General features: G+C 48.1%; 1 protein-coding gene across 6 annotated transcripts in view; it reads right to left on the reverse strand.

The window, feature by feature from the left end:
* Nucleotides 1-12,284, reverse strand: part of LOC144139582 (uncharacterized) — a 141,496-nt gene extending 129,212 nt beyond the window's left edge. For 2 of the 6 annotated variants that reach the window (XM_077671893.1, XM_077671890.1), the window contains exon 1: nt 1,381-8,480. In XM_077671893.1, coding sequence (XP_077528019.1) covers nt 1,381-1,779 — 399 coding nt within the window. In that variant the 5' untranslated portion in view covers nt 1,780-8,480. Of the gene's footprint in view, nt 1-1,380; nt 8,485-12,127 lie in introns of those variants that run through there. The other 4 variants (XM_077671910.1, XM_077671913.1, XM_077671897.1 and 1 more) reach the window with 4 other exon arrangements.
* Between the last annotated feature and the right edge of the window lie 9,703 nt (nt 12,285-21,987).

Here is a 21,987-nt window from a genome sequence, read left to right on the forward strand (position 1 = left end):
GACTGTATTTTCTTTCCCACGCAAATATCGCGACAGCAGACAAAGTTGCGGGTCAGTCCATCTCATCTGGCAGTTACTGAGCAGTTGAAACCAATTACATCAGTGGTAACAATGGCTATTGTGCACATGATAGCAACAACTAGAAACACTAAAGTCACAGCTCTGAAGAAGTTATAAGTCACAGTGCCCCTCAGCTTCAACTCCAGTTTACACATAGTTCACCCCAACAAGGAACACACCCCCCTCAAAACTGGAGCCCTTGAATTCGTCTGCTACCGACTGTGTCCAAAAGTTGGCATGTACTGCCTGTCATTATTCTAAATTTGCCACCAATGAATTTAATGACTATTGGCCTTGAGGACATACTGTGGCGCCACCTATGAGTGATGTCCCTCATAGGATTCCAGGTTATGCTGTGATATGCTAGAACACATTTCCTGTGTTCATACGTTTTAACAGTGGGGCTGTTAAACAGCAGGGTGCGATGTATGAACGCGAGTTTTTTATGCCTTCAGGGAGGATTTCATATCAAGGTTTTATTAGGACTTCGCCGTGGGCGATTATATTCGCAACAGGGGCTTTTCTTTTGTCTGTTTACAGTGAGCCTCCCTTTCTCTAGAATCATCAAGTTCATTGACCAACAGTTCAAGAACTCCCGACTGCTCACAGAGGGCAAGGCTGTGGGGGCCCCAAATAAGTTGGGGGCCCCAAAGAAGTTAGATAAAGGACCCCTGCCCATCTTCTGGATCCAAATTAGGGCGCGCCATTCCATGACTCGCGCCATTCTATTTAATAATTTATTCCACTACTACTTTGATCCGAAATGTCAAAAAGTGCCCGACAACTCTTGATTGGTCAGGGCTCAGCCCAAACAATTTCAAAAAACAAAACGAGTGTTTGTAATTTGCAATTTTGCATTCTTCTGAATTACTTTATAAAGTTTAAAGAATAACACCGTTATCCTCAAAAACATCCGTCTGCAGAAGCTTTGTGACGTGACTGAAATGGCTGAAAAGAAGTGGCTTCACGTTGTTTGTTATAAAACTGACTGATATTTACTCACGGCACCTGCTGAGAATTGCAGTAGTTTGAGCAGACTAATGTTGAACAATTTGTTTCAGGAAAGTTCCATTGAAACACTAGCGCCAGCCATTTTCTCTAACCGCACACCTCCCGTAGAAGCCAATGTAGTGACAACAGATAGGAACTCCTCATTGCGTACAACTCCATGCCGAACCAAGTAATGAGATAACTCCAACATGTGTTATGCCTGTTAGTATACTAGCACATTTGGGCATCACCGAATACTACTGCAAGTTTTTATAAAAAGGTATTTTCCACTGGCTTTTAAATAAAGGGAGCTGAAAAGGTGGGCCTCACCGATCGAAACTTCCAGAGGTGCCCCCTCTGCTGACGCACAGCCTCCACCTCCTGCTCCGACACAAGCACCTCCCTCCTGGTTAACTTCCCTACCTCCAACTGAAAAAACAAATGGCGCACAATGATGTTTTGTCCAACGACGCTGACCCTCATTTGGTCACAGGATTGCAACAATTCAACAGGTAAATCAATAGAGGCAATGGTAGTCATCCTAGCTGCTCCCCAGTAACACGTATAAAGAAGTAAGCAAGGAAATGCAATCCCACTCTTTGTGAGAGACAGTGCTGAATGAGTAGTTAGAGTAAAACAACATGCCATAGAACCCCGTGAGAGGAGCAATGAATCCCTGTAGAGTGGGACTGGGCTGGGCCAACAACTACTCACTAACATAAGGAACATGCTGGAATGCAAGTTTTTAGTCTTAGCATCGCCATGCACTGTAGCCTATAAGCTAATGAAGCCGTTTCATGGTACAACCAAGTGTTACAATTAAAGGATCTGCTTGCAGCACATATGCAAAAAACAAATATCTAGGGATTAAGGAAAATTTGAGACAATTTCGATCGTCGGCAGCAACTAAAAGGAAACAGCTACATGCATTTATTTCGCTCACCAACAGGTATCGATTACACCAGAGCTGTTCCAATTAACACAAATCATTGGCAGGTGGCATTTTTATTTCGGCATTCCAACAAGGCCATTCCGTGATGGGCCACGAACAGTCATAACTTTTTCAATCATTGGAGAATGGCAGTAGAGAAGTCAATCGAGCTACGTTCTTGCCATTTGCAAGCGAATTTCCCTGTAACAGCAAGCAGTCCAGGTGCACCTTAACAATTCTTTTAAGTTTAGGCATGTTTTGCCCCGAACTAAAAAAAAAAACGAAGCGCTGAATTCACACCACTTTTACGGCTACGGGTAACGCCACTCCTAAGAGGGACTCCCCCTTTCCACCTGTTTGTCATCACTCGTGCGAATGTGATGGACTGAGACCACTAATGTGCACAAGACCCACCAGCTTGTGACTCCAGCGACTGCATTTGATACGTGAGCAGATTTATCCACGCCGTAATTCAGCATGACCCTTGCCAGTTGTGTGCGAGCGCTGCAGTGAAGCTGCGCGCAGTGTTGCCGAGTGCGTGCGTTTTTCTTAGCACTATAGGTCACCGATGTTGTACACAAGGTGACAAGGGCCTTTGTTATACTGCTCAGATTGCTCCGTGCGTGCCACGCCAAGGTTCTACCGAGCCGTGCATTACGCTGCCACAAGACGTTCTCGACACCCAGCCGTGCACTGTGATAGTGAAGGGGCGTTAGCTGGTGTCGCATCCAGCAGTGCATTTTCCAGTTTTCCGAAGTTTAGGTGCGCCCGGTTTCAAACCCATTGACCTATTTTAGTCCTTGTCACGAAAGCCACCTCAGGCAAACGCGCGTCCAAGTCCTCATGCTCCTTAGGTGTGCAATTTGTGCTTGCTGCCCTTGTGTCAAGTTTTCGTGTCTTTAGATTGCTCCTACGGATATTTATGGCTACGTTGATTGGTTTGTCCTGGGTTATATGTATTCGGGAGTCTTTTATAGTGCCGTCAAAGTGATGTTCAAGCAGGAGGTGGCAAAGGTTTTAATTTCAGCTTCATATCTGGGAGATCAAGTGCTTTGACGATAGTGTGCGGGTTGCTGTTTAGACAGCTGCAGGGCAATTTGACAGGCTTGCAAACCTTAGAGCTTTGTCACTTGTGGCTTAGCAATATTTACCACACATAGAAATCACATTTCCTGAGGTAAATAACTGCTATTTGTACCTCTTGGTCCAGTATTCATAAAATGGCACAATAGATGGCTTGTTGCAGCGTGAATAATTATGCACGGTGTCATTCATAGCGGTTTCAACAAAACCCGCACCTGAGTACCTTAGTAAGACCATCTTCATGACACTACTCTTTTCCTCGAGTGCTCCTACAGCATTTAACATCAGCCCTAGATGGCAGCCATGAAGGTCGCAGGTCGCTCCAGGTACAGCTTTTTACTGCTAACCAGAATGAAAAACCTGGCGAAAAAGTGAAAATGTGGCTGAAAATTGCTAATCGACCATTGATTGATTGATTGATTGATTGATTGTAGGGTTTAACGCGCCGACGCAACGCAGGCGATGAGGCGCGCCGTAGTGGAGGGCTCCGGATTAATTTTGACCACCTGGGGATCTTTAACGTGCGCCGAAATCTCGTACACACGGGCGTTTTTGCTTTTCGCCTCCATCAGAAAAGCGGCCGCGGCGGCCAGGAATCGAACCCGTGACCTGCTAATCGACCAGTTTCGGTGGCCGGCAAAAGCAAACGAAAATTAGGCAGAGCTTATAAGCTCGCCGAACAAGCTATTTGCGCTTAAATTTAGGGCACATTCTTTTTATATCAGTAAGATTGGTGGGACAAACAGTGGGAGTTACGAAAGCACATGTAAACATAGAAGCTGTACTGCGCACACTCTGCTTGGTTTAGCTGCACAGTACTACGGCGCTTTGGGGTTGTCTCAGCTAGGAGACACTGGCCGATTGGCGCAAGCGACGATGTCTTACGTGACCATATTTGTCAAGCGAACACCATGCTTCACGAAATGATTATTTTCTACCTGAACAAAAACAAGCCAGGTACAAATACGGTCAAAAACGAAGTGAAGGCAGAAAACGGCCATTTGCGGTATGGTGGCGCCATCTAAGCTGACTAACGGTAAACAAGGCTCCGCAATCGGCTGCAGAGCGGTTCGTGTGATGTCATTGCAGACATGAAAGCACAATTTGACAAGAGAATCAAAATTTTAACTTAAAATGATTAATTTCTCAGTGAATAAAGCATAGTTTTTCCGGACAAGCACTGGGGCACTACAAAGCACGAAATCTTTCGAATAGAACAAACTTATTTTGTCTAGATGGCCCCTTTAATTAGCTGTCTGGCTGATAACTTTCACCAGCTGTCAACCATTGACATGCTCAGTGGTTGCTTCCAGAACACTCGACAGCGACCAGCCCTTCTCCAACTAAGTATCTGTTAAACTGCGCACCAGTTTAAGCAAAGATATTTATTCGGCAAACAGCGGGCACTCGAAGTGAGCATCCCACAAGCAGCTGCCTGGTGTAACAATTGTGAGGACAGCTTGTAGCAATATTTCGGGCAAGCCTGTGTGTACTGACAAAGCATACAGCTGGTGCCACAGAGAAAGCCCTGAGTAACCGTAGATAAGGGGCTTTTGCAAGAAGTTCTTGAAACCACTGAGAAAGCCCTGAGTAACCGTAGGTAAGGGGCTTCTGCAAGAAGTTTTTGAAACCTCTTCAAAAGTTCTTGAAACTGATTGAAAACAGGATGCGCCTTGCGCCATTTGGTACGAATTGGGTCACCACAGCCGGAATATGCCAGAACTGGCGCTACTGGGGCCGTGGCAGGCCACCAGCACCGAACCGAGCATGCTCTGCGAACACCACGGTCATTTCCTGCACCTCCTGCAACACGCCATCCACCACTGCGTCTCCCCCCAAGTTTGGCCCTTCTTTCTGCCCTGACTCACTCCTTGTGGTAGGAAGAACTAGCCCAGTACTAGGGAAAACACACTCACGAGGAACTACGGAAAAATATGTTGGCTCAACCATGCCAAATTTCCCACGTGCCGATATAAAGCACTCCGCACTAACATACGCAACGCAGCGAACAAACCTTAAAAAAATCAACCAAGGAAACAAAAAGGTATCTACACAACAAATAACCAGAGAACATACAGGGGAGATTAAAAGAAATACGAACAACGGAGCACACAGCCTCCGACACATGCTGCACCATGTGGCTGCAAGGTCAATAAACTTTGAGTTTGGCCCACTTTTAAGTAAAATGCTTGATCAAGAAGCCACCGCGGTTTTTTATTTAAGCGTAGCTTTGGTGTTCTCACTGATGGCGTCAAACGCGAAAATTCCGAAGTGGAAAAAAAATGAAACGCTTTCCGTGGCCGGAATCGAGCCTGGGTCCCTCGCGTTATGAAGCCAGCGTCTATCCACCGCATCCTCTAGAAAGAAGGGAGGCATTGGTCTATCCGACTGCTCTATTTCGACATGGTCAAAGGGGTTTAGAAAACAGACGATAACCGAAAAATCTTTCACGTGAAAACTTCGCGTTCAACCATCGCCATCACCTGACGGAGGTGTGCATGATATTTTGAGGCGTCTTTTCACCCTACGTCGCCACTGAACAAGGTGATCGTTGAAGGGTGTCATGCTAGCTGCGATCAGCCTGCTGCGCGCTTGGCTCCACAATATAGTAGATAATAGGTACTTCCATCCTGCTCAGCCGTGACACAGCATAAAAAAGCACCCCAAAATAAATTATTGGTGTCGCTTCTGGTCAAGCTCTTCCAATAAAAGTAGGCTGCACTCTCAAGCACTCTAAAATAACTACGCATGCGTGCAGTTTAACGACTTTGCAGCCAGACGGCGCAGCACACGTCGGAGGCTGCGTGCTGTTCGTATTTCTTTTAATACCCCCTGTGCGCTTCAGAAATACCCATACACCCGCAATGTAACAATCTCAGCTTTCACATAAATGACAGAAAAAAGAACAACTTCAGCCATCACATAAACGACAGAAAAAGGCAAAACTTCAGGCCACCGCAGCCATCGTAACCAAACAGGCTAAAACACGTACAGGCAGCAAAGCTAATTCACAAATAGTGCCTCTGTAAAGCTAAATGCCTCAAATAGTGAGCCCTACTGCCAAAATGGCGCTTCCGGCCCAAACTGCAGTGAGCCTCTTCGACAGCCGCAAAGAGCAGATATCCATGGGTGGGGTGGAAATTAGAACAACGTTTTGGGAGCCATTTGTGGGCTCGCTCTCTACGGCACGTCGAGGGATGAAACGCATGGCAGGATGAGACGCACAAAGACACGATTTTGAACGCTGTGTTATCACTACAGTTGATCCAAGTGCGGAAACAGATCTTGATGGTAAGTCTCGACAGCATAATTATCTGGAGCACATTTTGGCGCGCGAGAGCCGGGCCACGATGAATCGGAGTGTTCCGTCACATCGCGCCAGCCACCGTGCTGTGTAAGATATATCGTGTTTACGGATAAGCCCGTCAAGCGTATCTCTAAACACTTGACATGAAATGAAGACATAGCGACCGCCCGTGAGCGACACGGCACACTGCCGACGCTCGCACATTTATCTGCCACGGCGACGCACGTAGCCGAATATTTTTAACAGGCTAGCGATGAAAGCATATCACACAACCAACTCGCGACCAACATGATCTATGGTAACTTTATGTCATAGCTGCCTAGGCTACGCTTTTTGTCAATACACCGAAAGTTCTGCGATGCACGCCAAGCACGCTGGTTGACTCGCCGCCACGTTGCCGAAGGTGGAGCTAACCCTACAGCCAAGCCGAAGGCTTAAAGGCCAACTGCAACGAAAATTTACCTGCCCCAAATTCTGCTTCAACGTGACGTATGAACCACTAAAGTATCTTGTGACCCAATTTTAAACTCCACAAACGCGCAGTTTTTTTATTAAAACCGTTCGAAAAACACGCCAGCCGACACAGCACCTAGCGGAGTATCGCTACAACTTGTCGCCACTGCGCCGAGCTTCCGGATGTGACGTGCCAGTCAGGACTCCCGTGCGGCCGTCGCCTCTCCTCAGTATTTCTTTTACGTTCGGCTTCACGCGAGTGAGCAGTGTAATTCGTGCCACTTGCATGTATAATTGCTTTCACGTGTTTCCGTAATGCGAGAAGCTGAAGTAGTTCTCGGTTACCGAGACGTAAAGAGCAAATTCGAAGAGTGCCGGGGCCGGTCTACGCGAGGCAATACACCGTCGGCGAGCGAGTACAGCAGCTGCACAACGGCCGATTTCATGCTCGCGACGGTGGCAGCAGGCTCTCAGTCGACTCGACGAGCACGCGAGTCGCGTGTACGGCCTACGCGAGGCGATGTTGGCGCGGCTGGTCAGTGCGTCGGCGGGCGAACGAGTACGGCGGTTGTGAGGCGCACTGCAAGATCGCGGCCGGGCGGCTCCACGAACGGCCGACGCGAGACGATGACGCTGTTGTCGCGGCCGGTCGGGCCGTGAACGAGTACGGCAGACTGCTGTGTGGCGCCCACTGCACGATCGCGGCCGGTCGACTCTTCGGGAGCGCGAGTACGGCCGACGCGAGTCGATACGCTGCTGTCACTGTAATCGCGCCGGTCGGGGCGGGAACAAGTACAGAACGAGGCGCAAGTTCAGTTCAAACAAACTTCGTCAAAAAACAATTAAATACATACTAAGTGCTGTGGGCAACATTTCTCTCACCAGTCGGGAAAAAAAAACAAAGAAGGTGGGCACATTTGGTAGCATTCAGCCTCGGGAAAGGTCACTTGTTTCACGACGCCAGCGAAGACACTGGGGTGTTTTCGTCGTTGCAAGGCATCGTTATCTAAAGATTTGGCGCGGGCACCCTGCTAACAGGAACAAAAGTGCCCGTGTAAACAAAAATAAAGTTCTGGATTTGAACTTTTACAACGCGCTGAAACCGAGCGCTAGCCCGCATGTTTCGACGCTTTCCTCCCGCGGTAGCTTTTTTTTCTCTTTTATCTCACAAATACAGGATGATTCGATCGGCACAATGCATACAGGCTGTGCCAGCGCCCATCTAGCGCTCCACACTGCTTTTTCTGTACCCATTTCCTAGCTCCCAGCTCCTCCACGACGCCTCGCGATACCTGTGTTTTCGGTTTACCGGACGACTATACGCGCGTCTCAGCAGTTCACAGCGAAGCAATAACGGTTGCACGAACTTCCCAACCCCTTTTCGTGCATGTTTTAAATGTTTGAAGACACGGACGACCCGAAACACATCGAATGCGCGCCGTCTTCTCACAGGACAGAAACCAGCTGCACCCACTCGATTCCTGAGTAGAACGTCACTTCCGGCCGTCCGTAATGGCCGCCCTTTCTTTCCAGTTTCGGTTTGAAAAGAGCGTTTTTGATCTTCGTTGACGATGCAGCGACGCATATTTCGGCCTCCAAATTTTGCAGGTAGCAACTTTTAGGGCAATACTACCGGAAAATAGTGCATTTATGGAACCGAAAATTTTGTAGCAGTTGCCGCAACTCGGAAGACCCACATGCGTACAGGCGCCTGAATAAACCAGCAAATGAAAACCGTGACTGCAATCAACCTTGAATCGCCTAACCCGTCGGACATGCCGGGATCACCTGACTCTCACGAGACAGCCGCCTGTACCCGTGCCCGTGCGACAGGGGTGGCATTCATTCGGCTTTTATTTTTAAAGCAAAGCTGTGCTACTTTCGTCCAGCGGTTTCGCGGAGGCTGCAAGTTAACCTTTTGACCGGAGACCACGGCCGCTGGATGAGAGCGCACGCCTTTCATCCAGCGGCCGTGCCGGAGACACACCTCCGGCGACACGCCCCTCCAAGTGCATCAACGTTTATAGATACTTTGAACGTTGAAGTGCATCGCGTGATTCGCGGGGCCCGCTGTTGGCGCTGCGCCCAAGGCCCATTTTAAGGCTGCGTTCCGATTCGCGGACACCTTGCTAGACAGCTTACGAAGCAGTCTAAGTAGACGTCTAAAGCAATAAAATTGGAACGGCGCAGCGTTCCCGAACGCAACACCAACGCAGACGACAACACAGAACAGGACGACAACCACAGAACAGGGAGGATTTTCGACAACCTCGTAACACACGTTGAGCCACGCAAGCCACAGGTTTCGTAAATAATATCACCGTTATTATTACGAACATTACGGAATTTAAAAAATAAATAGACATCTTCACCACTAGAAAATTATACTAAATATTTCAATAAAAGAACAAGTGCTTTTGTCACAACAATAATGCGCAAAAAGGTGGGGCTGGCGTCACTTAGTTTTGACAGGAAGGTAGCCTGTATCGTTGTCGATGCTGACTGATGCCGTCTCCTCGAAGCAGTCTTCGTTCACTGGAATGAAGACTGCTGGAACTTGGCGGACTGTCCGCGAAGACGTTAATGAAGCCGTCAAAAGGGGAAATTGTACGCACCCTTGGCAAACATTAAGTGACGCCAGCGCCACCATCTTGCGTAATAATGTAACAAAAGCACTCGTCCTTTTATTGAAATGATAAGTATAATTTACTAGTGGTGAAAATTATTTTGCTTAATCTATAATTCACGTAATTTTTGTACTTAAAACGGTCATATTTACGAAACCTCCGGGTGGCGTTCCTCAACATGTCTGCTACGAGGTTGTCTGCGTTGGTGTTGCGTGCGGGACCGCTGCGCCGTTCCAATTCGAATTCCTTTAGACGTCTAGTTAGACTGCTTCGTAAGCTGTCTACCAAGTTGTCTGCGAATTGGAACGCAGTTTATGTTGTTCACCTCGCGTAGCGGCGGCGGCCGGGACGGAAGCGGCCGCTCAGCTGATCGCCAGCCGACCGAACCCGCACCCTCCCACGCATGCGCATACTTTATACGTAACATTGTTGAGCAAAAAGAAAACATTAGGCATATTTGACACAAAATAGACGTGAGATTGCGAGAGCGAATAGAATACACGCGTTGAAAGTTATATTTTTACCCAAAAATTCAAAAAGAGCTCGCGCCCGTGCCTAATCCTAATGGCGGCATTCCAAATCAGACGGTAGCGAAAGGTTCCAATCACGGAGCAAGATATAAAGAGGAGCGCCGACTGTGGCCCAGAAAAAATCTTTTGCTCGGGCCGATAATGTCCACGCGCCGCCGGCCGCCCAGCTTTCCCTTTGCTCTCTTCCTCCTTCGTTCGCCCTCTCGTCGCTGTGCCTCTGTACATGGCTCTTCCCTTCTTCGCTCTCCCCAGAGGCATCTTTTCTTGCGCAGCGACGTCTGTCTTATGCCTGTCCTACTATGCAGGAGGCATGCGTGCACGCGCGGAATTTAAACACCCGTGCGCGGCCGCAATAGACGGCGCAGATAAGCGCACGCCGCCGCACACATGGCGATCGCTTATTCCCGGAACGTTTAGTCTGACATTATGAATATCCACTAAAAATATTGTACTAACCCAGCACATGTAAGACGCAACTGAACGAGGACGACTTCAGAAGCACCAATAAATGAGCAAGAGTAATATGGAACGCCACAACATAGTCTAGCGTGATTCTGCTTACGACGAATCGATGCAGCGCAAAGGTTACCCTCTGTTGTTATCCCGCTCTCTGGCCGCGTGCTTAATTATTTATGCTGCTTCTGCGCACGAACAACGCTTACGAGGGTCGCCCGGAGTCTCCATCGGCAAACGGCAATGATGCACATTTCTGTGCCAATGACTGAATTGGACGGCTGCCCTGTTGTATCAACTGTACAAAAACACTGTCAGCTTGATAAGGAACCCAAGAATATCAAACGCATACTTCATTTTAACTCATGCCGCAACTTACCGCCCGATGTTGACTGTCGCTGTACGGTCGTATTATCTCGTCGATAACACCGCGGTCTCCAAATAAAATGCTGCGATTTGTATGGCTGCAATTTTTTGGCCTACCAGGGTTCCCGGCATTTTTTTTTTTTCGTTAAGCGACTGACCAGCAAAACAACCGGCTCGTTAAACCTTTTCTTTCGGCGAGTTATCGCGAAATGAAGGCTTGTGAAAAGACCGCACTGTCAGGGACTTGATCTTGAGCAGATTGCTACGTCGCGGGCAGTCGCGGGTGATGTTATCGCATTTCTATTCTTTTCTGATGAGCGTATAAGTGCCGGCCCGTGTTCTAGGCGCACTCTGTTTTGGACGCAAGTTGCAGAACTGAGAGAAAGCTGAGGGAACTTTTATAATCGCCAGTGATCAGAACCAGTTACTCCTTTCGCCTTTTGTAAAACCTGTTAAAACAGAGCCAAATTGGTATTCCCAAATTTACAAAACGGAGCCACATTTTCGGCAAGCACCGCGCAAAAGGTAGTGTTTGTATAGCAGCCATATGTTTGTATGTGGTCTCTATATTTTGTTTTCCCGCCATGGAAACCAATCCTTAACGTATCTTTGCCGTACGGCCACTCAATTCCTTCGGGTCCGGGTTACCCGGAAGGTGCTGTCGAACAAGTTAATCAACTGTGCGAAGGAGGGGCGCAATGAACGCGAAGCGGCGCCAAAGCAAGCCCAAAGCAGTCCGTGCCCAAAACTACCGTCGCCGAAGCAGACGACAGAGCCGACGGAATGCGTTCCGCCAACTCGCCCGCCGGCGCACGGGGAACGCCGGCCGCTTAGCCGCCGCCGGCTAAGGTCCCTTTCGCTGCGCCATCTACATTGTGCTCCGCGAGTTATGGACATTAAGAGCCCGCCGGAGAGAGCGAAGTCGGCGCTCCTGTTCATCTTGCTCCGTGGTTCCAATAGATCACACGCGCGGGAAAATTGAATTGAAGAAAGCTTCCACAGCGTTCATCATGGCAGGAGCGAGACAAGGAGAATAGCGTAAGAGGAGGGCGGGGGAGAGAAGAGCTCTAGAGAGAATAGGCACTGTCATAATAGGCACGGCCGGTAAATCGGCAATTCCATAAAAACATTTGGCGCGAACCATGGTACCGCGAGCATAGTCTCATCACTGACGCTAACCTTGGATTAACCGATGCGCCTAAAATCAACCAGCAATTGAAACTTTAAGTTCCACGGTGTCACCAACTGCCACTCAACTAACCCTAGCAGACATACCGGGTGTTCTAAACCGCGGCCCCGCGATCGCTAAAAATGTCCGCTTACTCACCATGGTCTGGATTAAACCAGGACCGAGGCGCCTCGGTTCGCGATAAGCTGTCGACCCTTTCCGAATATCTTCACCCGCTTTGAAGATGTTCATCTCGGCGAGGACGCAGCAGCGGGCACCAAGACACTCCGAATGACGTTTGAAGAACAGTGAAAGAAGCACACGTCAACTCCACGCGCTACAGCCGGCGTCAGCAACCAGTGTTATCAGCCTTTTCTTTTTATTAAAAAAAAAAGACTTTCTAAACCTTTGTATTTGTTTTTCCTGTCCCTGTCTCCTGTGTTCGTTCCTGAGCATTTATTTCACTTCAAATTGCAAAATAAATGCCATAAAAATGTTTTCCAACAGAAAAACCCAGCCTCAAATTGTCGTTTTTTTGTTTTTCGTTTGGCAGAGAACGGTACCTGTGATGGTTGTAACCATTTTTACGCACTTTTATTGCATGTTTTTTTTTATCACAAAACGGGTTTTTAAATACCGTCGTATGTAATACATTTTCCTAGGTGGTGCCCACTTGTCAATTCGATGAAGATTACTGCGGAGCTTGCCAGCGCGTGAACTTCGCCGTTCCATATTTTTTTTCTCTCCAAAATTTAGTCTCCTAAATCGGGCACATTAGCCCCAATATATCTCCCGATCCTGGCCAATCCCCCAAGTGGGTATGCGCCACAAAAAAAAAAGGAACAACAACAATAAGGTTACATGGTTCAACCCGCCGGCGGTGGGGTTCGCGGCTGACGCCGCACTACCAACGAACCCAATTTCTATACCTCCCATTCACACAGCCGAGAACTCGCTCCTCCGCATTCCAGTGGGTGGTTGGCTAGTTGACTCAGATCAAGGGTTCATGCTGGTTTATATAACGAAAATTCAAGGGTTTCAAGGACTTTCAAGGCTGTGCGTGGATTTTCAAGGACCTCGTTGTCTTTTTAAAAATTTCGGCCACCTTAGGAAACAGCGGAGCTGCTGGTCTTCACTATCTTTAACGTGGTCTCAACTAGAACACCAGCACGTCCGAGCGAACATCACTAATCGCAGCCAATCCCCGGCGTGCGCCTCCCCACCCGAACATCTGATGATGATGATGATGTCCTCAAAGATTTGGCATGTACCCACAAGGGGGGATTGGCCAGGGCTAAATCGTTTATTAAATACGTGGGGACTTCAAAATACTAAATTATTTCCGGAAAGAGGCTCTAAAAGGGAACTTAAACCCGAATTACCCATTAATTAGCACCCTTCAGCAATTCAAACGACCTGAAGCAAAAAAAAAAATTCTGAATGCAATTATATATATATCCCTTTTTGCAAACCCCAAATTTGATGCGCCAATAGATAATATGAGTGGAATTGAAAAAGACAACCCCAAACGCTCAATTGGGCCCAAATCTACAGCGCGGCATACACACTTCCCACACGTGCTCGTCGGTTCCTTACCGCCTCGCCACTTCCCCTCACAACTTCTTGGCCTAGCATTTTCATCCTCTCCACTTTGCTGCACAGCATTTTGAGCGATGCCACGCACATCTCTGCGGTTAAAAACTAAGACCGATGTGCAGCGTAAAATATAGGCTTGAAACAATGACAAATCGACGAAAAATTGAAGCACCGATAAAGCCAATGTTTCAAGAAGACGACTGGCATTCAGACAAGTCCCCCTGTTAATACGACGGCTCCAGCTACATTTCTTTCTTCGACGATTTCTCATCGTTGGTAAGGTTACTTTCAGTGTGTTACAAAATGCAAACCTTTATTCGTTAAAGAAGGCGGCTCTATATGTGCCGTGATCCGAGGTCATGGACACATACCCACGCGGGGGATTGGCCAAGGAGGTGCCTGCCAAACTAGGCTGTGACCCAGGCTAATTTATATAGGGACCTAATGAAAGGAAAGAGAGCACAGAAAAAAAATCCTGTGCAGTCGGGAATAAAATAAATAGGAAGTAGCTGCCTAGCTGGAAGACCTGCCAGTCGCCGCAACGTAAGAACGAAAGGCGGATACAAGATCCCTGTGAAGATCCCAGAGCGGAAGCGCCTGTGAAAAGAACTTCTGAAGTGCAAAAAGGCGATGCAGCCTACTGAAAGTTGCTTCTAGATGCGTGTGTGGCATTGGGCAGAAGCTGCGACAATTGAAAAGTGTTCTAGTTTCCGGTTCGTCGCACAGAGAGCATCGAAGGGATGAAGCCAGGCCCCAGATTTATGAAAAAAAAATTACGATCGAATTCTACACAAGTTTAGTGATTGCAACCTCGCATTTCCCAGATTCACAAAACATATTGGTTTCCATGAATGAGAGAGGTGGTCATAATTCGTACAAGAGAGAAGGGTGGCTTGCCGATGACCCCTTAGAAGTTGAAAAAGGCTGAATCTCGCCCCCAATTCAAAGCTGTCAACTGGACATCGCATAGCCGCGGGGCCACCAAGAGACGACTGGCTAATTGGTCAACCACTTCATTGTAAAAGATCCCTGCACGGCCTGGGACTCACACTAACCTACTCCCACGAAGCTGATGGGGAACGAATGAACGAAGTGTGCGGAGAATTGAAGGACCCTTTTCGTTCGTCCAAGCTGTACACACAGACAGGGAGTCGGAAACAATAACAACATCCAAAAATCTATGCTGAAGTTTTCGAAGAGGCAAAATCACTGCCAATACTTCTGTGTGGAAAATAGAAGTGTGAACATATAGCCTAATGGAAAAGGACAAATCGAGGAACTGAAACAATGTTCCGAACCCAACCGTCGTATGACTTCCCAACCTCCTCCTTCGTTTCCTCCCGTTTCAACCCGGTACAAAGCGCCATTTCCGTTTTGCCTTTCCCAATTTCACCCCTACAGTTTTTTAGTAAAATATGCGAAAAATATTTCTGCTAACATAAATTGCACGAACATCACGTACAACTCGTACAACTCTTTCAGCTCCGAAACAATCTTCACCATTCCAACTGTTTTTTTTTTTCCACTGGCACTAAGAAATCTGAGGAACCATTTATGGAAAATTACAGCTCCCGTTGTGCGCTCCACCATGTCCTTGAAAACATACAGGAGGTGATGCCCGGCCAGCGGCCATGTCCAGCGATACAAGCGTGAACAATGAACCTCACGCACATATACGTCCAAAAACGTCCGCAGTTTTTAAGTTCGCGTTTGTCAACAGATGAACGCTGTGAAGAAAAAAAAATATCAAGCAAAATTTTTTGAACCCCGAATTGCTATTCAACGGACACTCATCGTAGTTTCGGCAGTTACAGGACACAATTTTCAAATACTTGCCTCTACGAACCTGAATCACCTGAATCTTCAGGCTCTTGAAGCCGTATCCTAGGCGTCATAATATACACACGAACGTTTCGCGGAGATGCTACACAGAAACAACACATCAATTCGCTGGTCATCACACTTCCTGGCACTAAGGCACAAGTGGAGTTTACACGGCAGAAATTCGCGTCTACGAACACCGACAAAGTCGTATCACCGGCCTTCACTTCGCTAAGCGTCCCGCCGCCAACTCTTAGGTTATGCCACAGAACAGGGAGGATTGTTATGCGACGGTTGAGGCCGGGATGTAAAACAAAGCGTTCGCTGTCGCATGCTGTCGCGGGGGCCGTGGGGCCCCACAAAAAGGAGTCTCTCCATTGGTGGAGTGAACGCGCCTTTTTCTCAAACACACACATACTCACACACACGCACAAAACGGTCTCGCAAGTGGGCTCCGAGTAGTAGAAACTTTCATTGTGCCCGTGATGGGATTAAAAGGAAAGGAACGAACGAGAAGGCGGTGTCTTCTACTCCGTCTTCCTCCGCCTTTTTATTTTTACCCTGCATTTGAGCGGCACCGGAGGTGTTCAGTTGAAGTCGTTACAAAGACAAGATGTGCATACAGCGCGGAAGCAGTCGCCGCGCTTGTATACAGCCGGTTTGTGCTGGTGAACCGTTTGCCCGTCGTCCATACGAAACTTTTACATTTTGTTAATGTACCCTTTGGCTGTTTCTATCGCGTTGCGACACCAGCATATCGGCTGTTCGTTCTTTCTTGTGTGTTCGTACTGCGCCAAATGAGGTGCTGCGGGTCGTCTTCTGCTCGAGGTACGGAGAGCTTAACCCGACCACAACGCCTCGCCTCGGTCGACAGCAGCAACATCACCTATAAAGCACGGTCTCCAAAGTTTCCGCTTTCCCCCTCACCTAGCCATAAACCCAGTTAAGGTGTCCTCTCTGAGAGACAGTTACCGCGTTTTTCCCTCACTTCATTTCCTCTCTAATAACCGCAAACAACAACAACAATCGGCGGCGCGTCGACGTGCAGTCCAGTATGTTTATCAAGCGCGTCGCGTTACGTTGAGGCAGTTGTTACTGCTCAATACTGTCAATACGATCTAGTAGCAGGTTCCTTGCCACTCTGCCATGTCCAGGTACATGTACTATTGTGTATGATTGGTTTCTTGTTTGCATTTATAGACGGACGGCAGCTAATCCAGAACTCGATAACTGATTTGAAAGCAGAGCTGCAATCGCCGAGATCGACAATTCTTAGCAGGGCAGAAGGTCCAGCCTTCCTAATGCCCTGGATGACACATTAGCGCCTCTGCGTTCATCTGTCACCAGACATGCGGAACAGCTTGTTGACCTTGAATACCGCAGTCGAGGTTTGAATGTCAGTGTTGGTATACCCTAAACAATGAAACAGACGCTGATCTCCAACCCATGTGTTGAGCGCGGTATTCGATAACAGTGTGAACGTGAAATGTTCCCCCATCTACAGAATTCAGACTTGGTCGAGAATGAAGAAACTGTTGTTGCGATTCAGCGCGCCACTACCGTGTGCGTGCGTGCTGCAATTTTGGGTTAGTGCAGTGAAGCTCTTTGTACTGCGGTGAAGCCGCCCTCCTCCAACACGTTTCGACAAGCTGGAGCGCGCCCGCGGCGTGGGTCCACGCTGGCGGTGAATCACAAACTGTTCTACCGAGAATCGTATTGAGAATTGCAATCTGCGAGCAGACTCCCCTCGCCGATACCTCCTTTTACTCCTTTCCCAGACCTCAGACTCAACGTGCGCCGGCTCTCACGAACCTGGGAAAGAGTGTACTTGTGTGTCTGTGCTCTGTTCAGTCCGTGTGCGAAAACAGTGGGGAAGTAGGGGAACCGTTGCCGCTTCTGTGTATAAATCCCACCCTCTAGGCTCTGGTTGGAATCAGTCGACTTTTGGAGCTAAACTAAGAGCGCAGCTCGGCCCTTCGGCTCCATGCTGTTCCTGTGTTGTCGCTGTTCATCCGTCGCCATGCGGTAAACCATTTAAGTTTTGCTCTCGCCTTTTTGTCGTCAGCACCAAGACAGCACTTTGCTCGCCGCACGTTCATGCTACCACTATAAATATGACAGAGGCGGCGAAGCTCGGTACGGGGACGCCTTCGCCAATGTAACACCATCTGTATAGGGTGTTAATCGTTCAGTTGTTTTTTACTTGCAGGATTTCAATTAAAAAATAAAGACACTTAAGAACACAAATAAAATGGAAGGGCGTAATATATTTCTAGGAAACCGTTTTTCTCGACAGAAGCTTGGAGAGGGGTGCGGGGAGTACTTAGCTAGGAGAAGACAATGAAAAAAAGCGTGTACCTACTGAACGACAAGTCTTGCATGACGATTATGTTTATGTTTTGGACTAAATACCCGCCGCGGTGGCTCAGTGGATAAGGAGTCGTGCTTGTGAGTCCAGGGAGGCGGGTTCGATTCCCGGCAGCGGCGCCCGCTTTTCAGATGGAGGCGAAAAGCAAAAAACGCTTCCGCATCAAGATTTCGGAGCACGTTTAAGATCCCGAGGTGGCCAAAATCATTCCAAGGCCCTCCACTACGGCGCACCTAAAGACAGCCCAGGCGTAGCTTCGGCGCGTTAAACCTCCAGAATTTGAATTTTGAGATGACCTAAAAGGCGCACGTGAGGAAATTTTCCCCACTGCTCGTCGCCCACCCCACTACAGTTAGCGTGTGACAATATCCTGCTACCTCCCCGCACCATTCCTCTCCTGAATCCCAAAGCCAGAAACATTGTAAATAGGACACAAATAAGACCGCTGTGTTACTAACTCGTGATTCTCACTTGACCATATGAACACAGACGCGGCTTCAGGATTCGATTCCTGATTACGATTGTAGAGCGGAATTAACTATTGTTTTTAGGCATACAGTAACCTCTGTAGATACATAAATTAGTGTACACACGCCCAGCCTGGTCGAAACATAGCCTATGGAGGCTTTATTCTGCAGGAGATTACAAAACAATGTTTACAAAACACCTCAGATGTTTACACCTCAGATGCACAAAGTTTACAAAACACCTCAGATGCACAATGTTTAAAAAACACCTCAGTGTCCCTCTAAACCAAAAGCCTTAAAGGGACCCTGCAACACTTTCGATAAACGCTTTCACTCTTCCCTTGGCGTCTGGAAGCACTGCGAAAGCTAGTTATCGTCAGCACGGAGCGGCATTGCGTGATTTGCTCGTCGCACCAGATACGCCTTCCGTTTCTGCTTTGTTTTCGTGGCTTTATTTTTAAAATTGCTATGGAAAAGCGTTCATTGCTGCAACTGCAGGAAAACCGGCCAACAGCCGCTACATGGCCTCAGTGACGTAATTCGGGCCATCGAAGAACGTCAACGCCGGGAAAGAGAGAAAAATCTTTTGAGCGAGTTTCCAAGTTTTCTGATGGGCATAGAGCAGTAATTTTTGGCTGAGGTACTTTGCGACCCCATAATCTGGGTCGCATACTGGGTGTGTTCTGCAAGCATTTCAGATTTCAAAAAAAGTTGAAAAAAGTGTTGCAGGGTCTTTTTAATTGCTCCATTCTGAAAGAAAAAAAAAAAAACTTCGTTGTCCGTTACAGGCAACGGCCCCCGCTGAAGAGTACACACAATCCCAAGCCTGGCGATACTTGTTATCAACTTCTTTGCTGCAACATCGCATTTTCATCGCTTCCATCTCTTTGTTTGCTTTGTCTTTTGGGGCAAATTACTCCAACCGCCCTCTTTTCTGCTACACCATGCATGCGTCTCTTTTTTCGCTTGCGGCCTTTCGTCTCACGGGGCGAATCATGTCACCAAGCAGACTGACACGCATCCCAGCTTCCCTAAAATCAGGATTCTGCGTGGCTGGTGTGCACTTGTTCTACTCACGTGTTATCTCGTTCTGCTGCCACGCGGCACGCACTATTTCCGTTTACAAATCACAGTTGTGTGAATGTTGTGAAGCTTGGACATTAGGCCCCCAGAGCTCCCGATTAAAGCCAATAATTCCCCAAGTGAGCAAGTGCGATGCAGAAAGGAGCAGCAATGACGATCTATTTAACCGGGTCTATGACTCTTCATTTCGTGAAATGGAGAAGCCGGGGGCGTATTGGCTTCCAACCTCGTCACTGAATAAACCAGTTAACCTACCCACAACAGTTCTTGTTCTAAGGTGGAAAAGTGCGGAAGATAACACAGTTGGCAGAGAGAGAGCACTGGGCTGCTGCTATGCCCACCCGGGTTAAAAATTCATCGGACAATACCCTTGTTATCGGTCTACTCGTTACTGCGGCAGCCATTTTATTGACTGGACAACAACACAAACAACGGCGCTTTTGCACAGAATGGGGAACTTAAGTAAGGCTATCGCCTTAAGAACACAGCTGAGTCTGTATGGGATCTGAACCCGGGTGTCCAGAGCAGGAGCCGAGTGTGTTGCCACCGGGCTATAGCCACAAGTTGGCGGCGGTGAAACAAAGATCATGCACCCCTCCGTCTAACCACAGCTATGGTTGAACGCGAAGCTTTCTCGTGATGCTGCTGTTAAATCTTTTATTCAAAACGGGAAGGCCGGAGGCGTCGCGGAGGAGTTGGGAGGGTAGGATTCGTGGATCAAAGGGGTTCGTCGTCAGTTCGTGGTCGTAGGGAGGCGGCATGCGTTTTGTCACAGGAGGGTTGTACAGCATTGAATGATATTCACTGGTGTAGGCCATGGCTATATAACTCGCGCTAGACCGCTCTTAGTGGTGAGCTGTTTGATAAGGTTCATGGTATTTTCACCTAGTGTGAGGGGATCGATATGGGTTGAGGGATCTGGGTGTGGGGAAGTGCAATTTCGGTATCAAGATAATTTGGGGCATATGCATACCAGGTGGTGAAAATCAGCCTTGACAGCTTGCTGACAGTATGGACATTTAGGGTTGATGTGGGGGTAGTACTATTTGCGGATTGTTTCGGGGAAAATGATGCACCTGTATAGAATTTATTATTTAAAATTTCTTGGGTTCTTGGAAACGTGATCCCTCGGCGTATAAATTGCTTGAGTCGGAGTTTCATTTCGTGTTTGTACCTGTGTATGCGGGTGGCGGGGATATGGTGGTATTTTCATTTTCGGTCATGGCGAAGCAGTCAGGAAGGTCTGAGGCCTGGGGAACCGCAGGGTCAGCGGAGGAGAGAAAAGATGTATTCTTTGGTTTGCCAATCCCGCACTGCGAGTATGTACTGTATACTCTGCAGGTACGCACCACTTTTCTAGAATACCCACAGAAACTCTCGGGTGTATACACTCCGTATGGGTTAGGGGTGTAACGGCGCGAATCGGTACCTGCTGCATGGCGTTCACTGAGTACCTTTTTGAGGGGGTGCCAGTTTAAGGCGTGAAACACCGAGATGTGACGTTAGGCGTATACCGCAGAGCAACGCCATTCTCATTCTACGTCGGCTAGTGGGTAACCGCTGTCGATGTTCACCTCACAGCATGACGTTAAGCCTATTTACGTCGTGCTGTCGCACGCCTGCGTCACCTCCTTCGTCTGCTGCACACCAACCTTTAGCGGAGGGTGCGTAACGGGGTTGTCGCCAAGCTTCGCAGGGAAGCGTTTCAATTTTGCTACTCTTCCCCCACAATCATCACCATCGTCAGAGAAAGTTGGCTTTCCTGCCGAGCGTATTCGTGTTACAGACGCAATCAGTGAGAACACTAAAGATTCGCTTTAAAAATTGGAATATAGCGTTCCGCGTGACACGTGAACGTGATGGCACGTGAGCAGAGCAGAGGCTTCCCAGGCACGAAGAAATCTGGTTGTGCGGAAGCCGTGGCGTGTGTTACCAGTCTTCTCGTTGAATCAATTCGCGCCAAAATACAAAAAAAAAGGAAGCAAAAAAAAAACGATGTAGCAGTACTGAAGCCTGCCGATGTAATTCGCGCCGAAGACGAAGAAGCAAAAGCGAAGAAGCAAAAGCGAAGAAAGACGCGAGCACAGTGCAGCAGTGAATACGTATTTGATAAGTACGTATCAACAGGCTTTCGTCTTCAAAGCATGTAAGCAGACAGCAGACTTAATTGGTGCGGGGAAGAATGTTTGCTCACGCGATAACTACTGTCACTGCTACGCATCTCACGACCTCAGACTAGAGAAAGTTGCGTGCGACGAGTCATATGTCATACAAAAAACGGGGAGGAGGGAAGCTGTGCCCCCATTAGGCTTCTGTGGCTCTAGGATCCGGGATGTTATGGTGTCCGTGCGCGCCACCGGAAAAACGCAATGCGGGAGAGCCAGCTTACAAAGACCAAGCTTACAGCCGAAGAAAACGCACAAGCCCGCGTTGGAGCCTGAGCTCTCCTCTAAAAAGTAGTGTGCGCCTGATAAGGTGACCAGGCGCGGCGCTGGAAAACGAATGTGTCGGTGTGTGCGCAATTATAAAGAACGCGGTCACCGCCAAAGTTGCAGGTCGTTCAAAACGTGGTTTGGACTTAAAGCTTATACGTCTCATCACTTTGATATGCATTTGGAGTGGATTAGCTAGCATCAATAGGCACTGTCTGTAAAATGAGCTCAGTCGAAATAAAAATGTTTGCG

The sequence above is a fragment of the Haemaphysalis longicornis genome, unplaced genomic scaffold, assembly GCF_048455015.1.
Source record: "Haemaphysalis longicornis isolate Haplotype H1 unplaced genomic scaffold, Haemaphysalis longicornis Haplotype H1 scaffold_1, whole genome shotgun sequence".
In the NCBI taxonomy this organism is placed as follows: Eukaryota; Metazoa; Arthropoda; class Arachnida; order Ixodida; family Ixodidae; genus Haemaphysalis; species Haemaphysalis longicornis.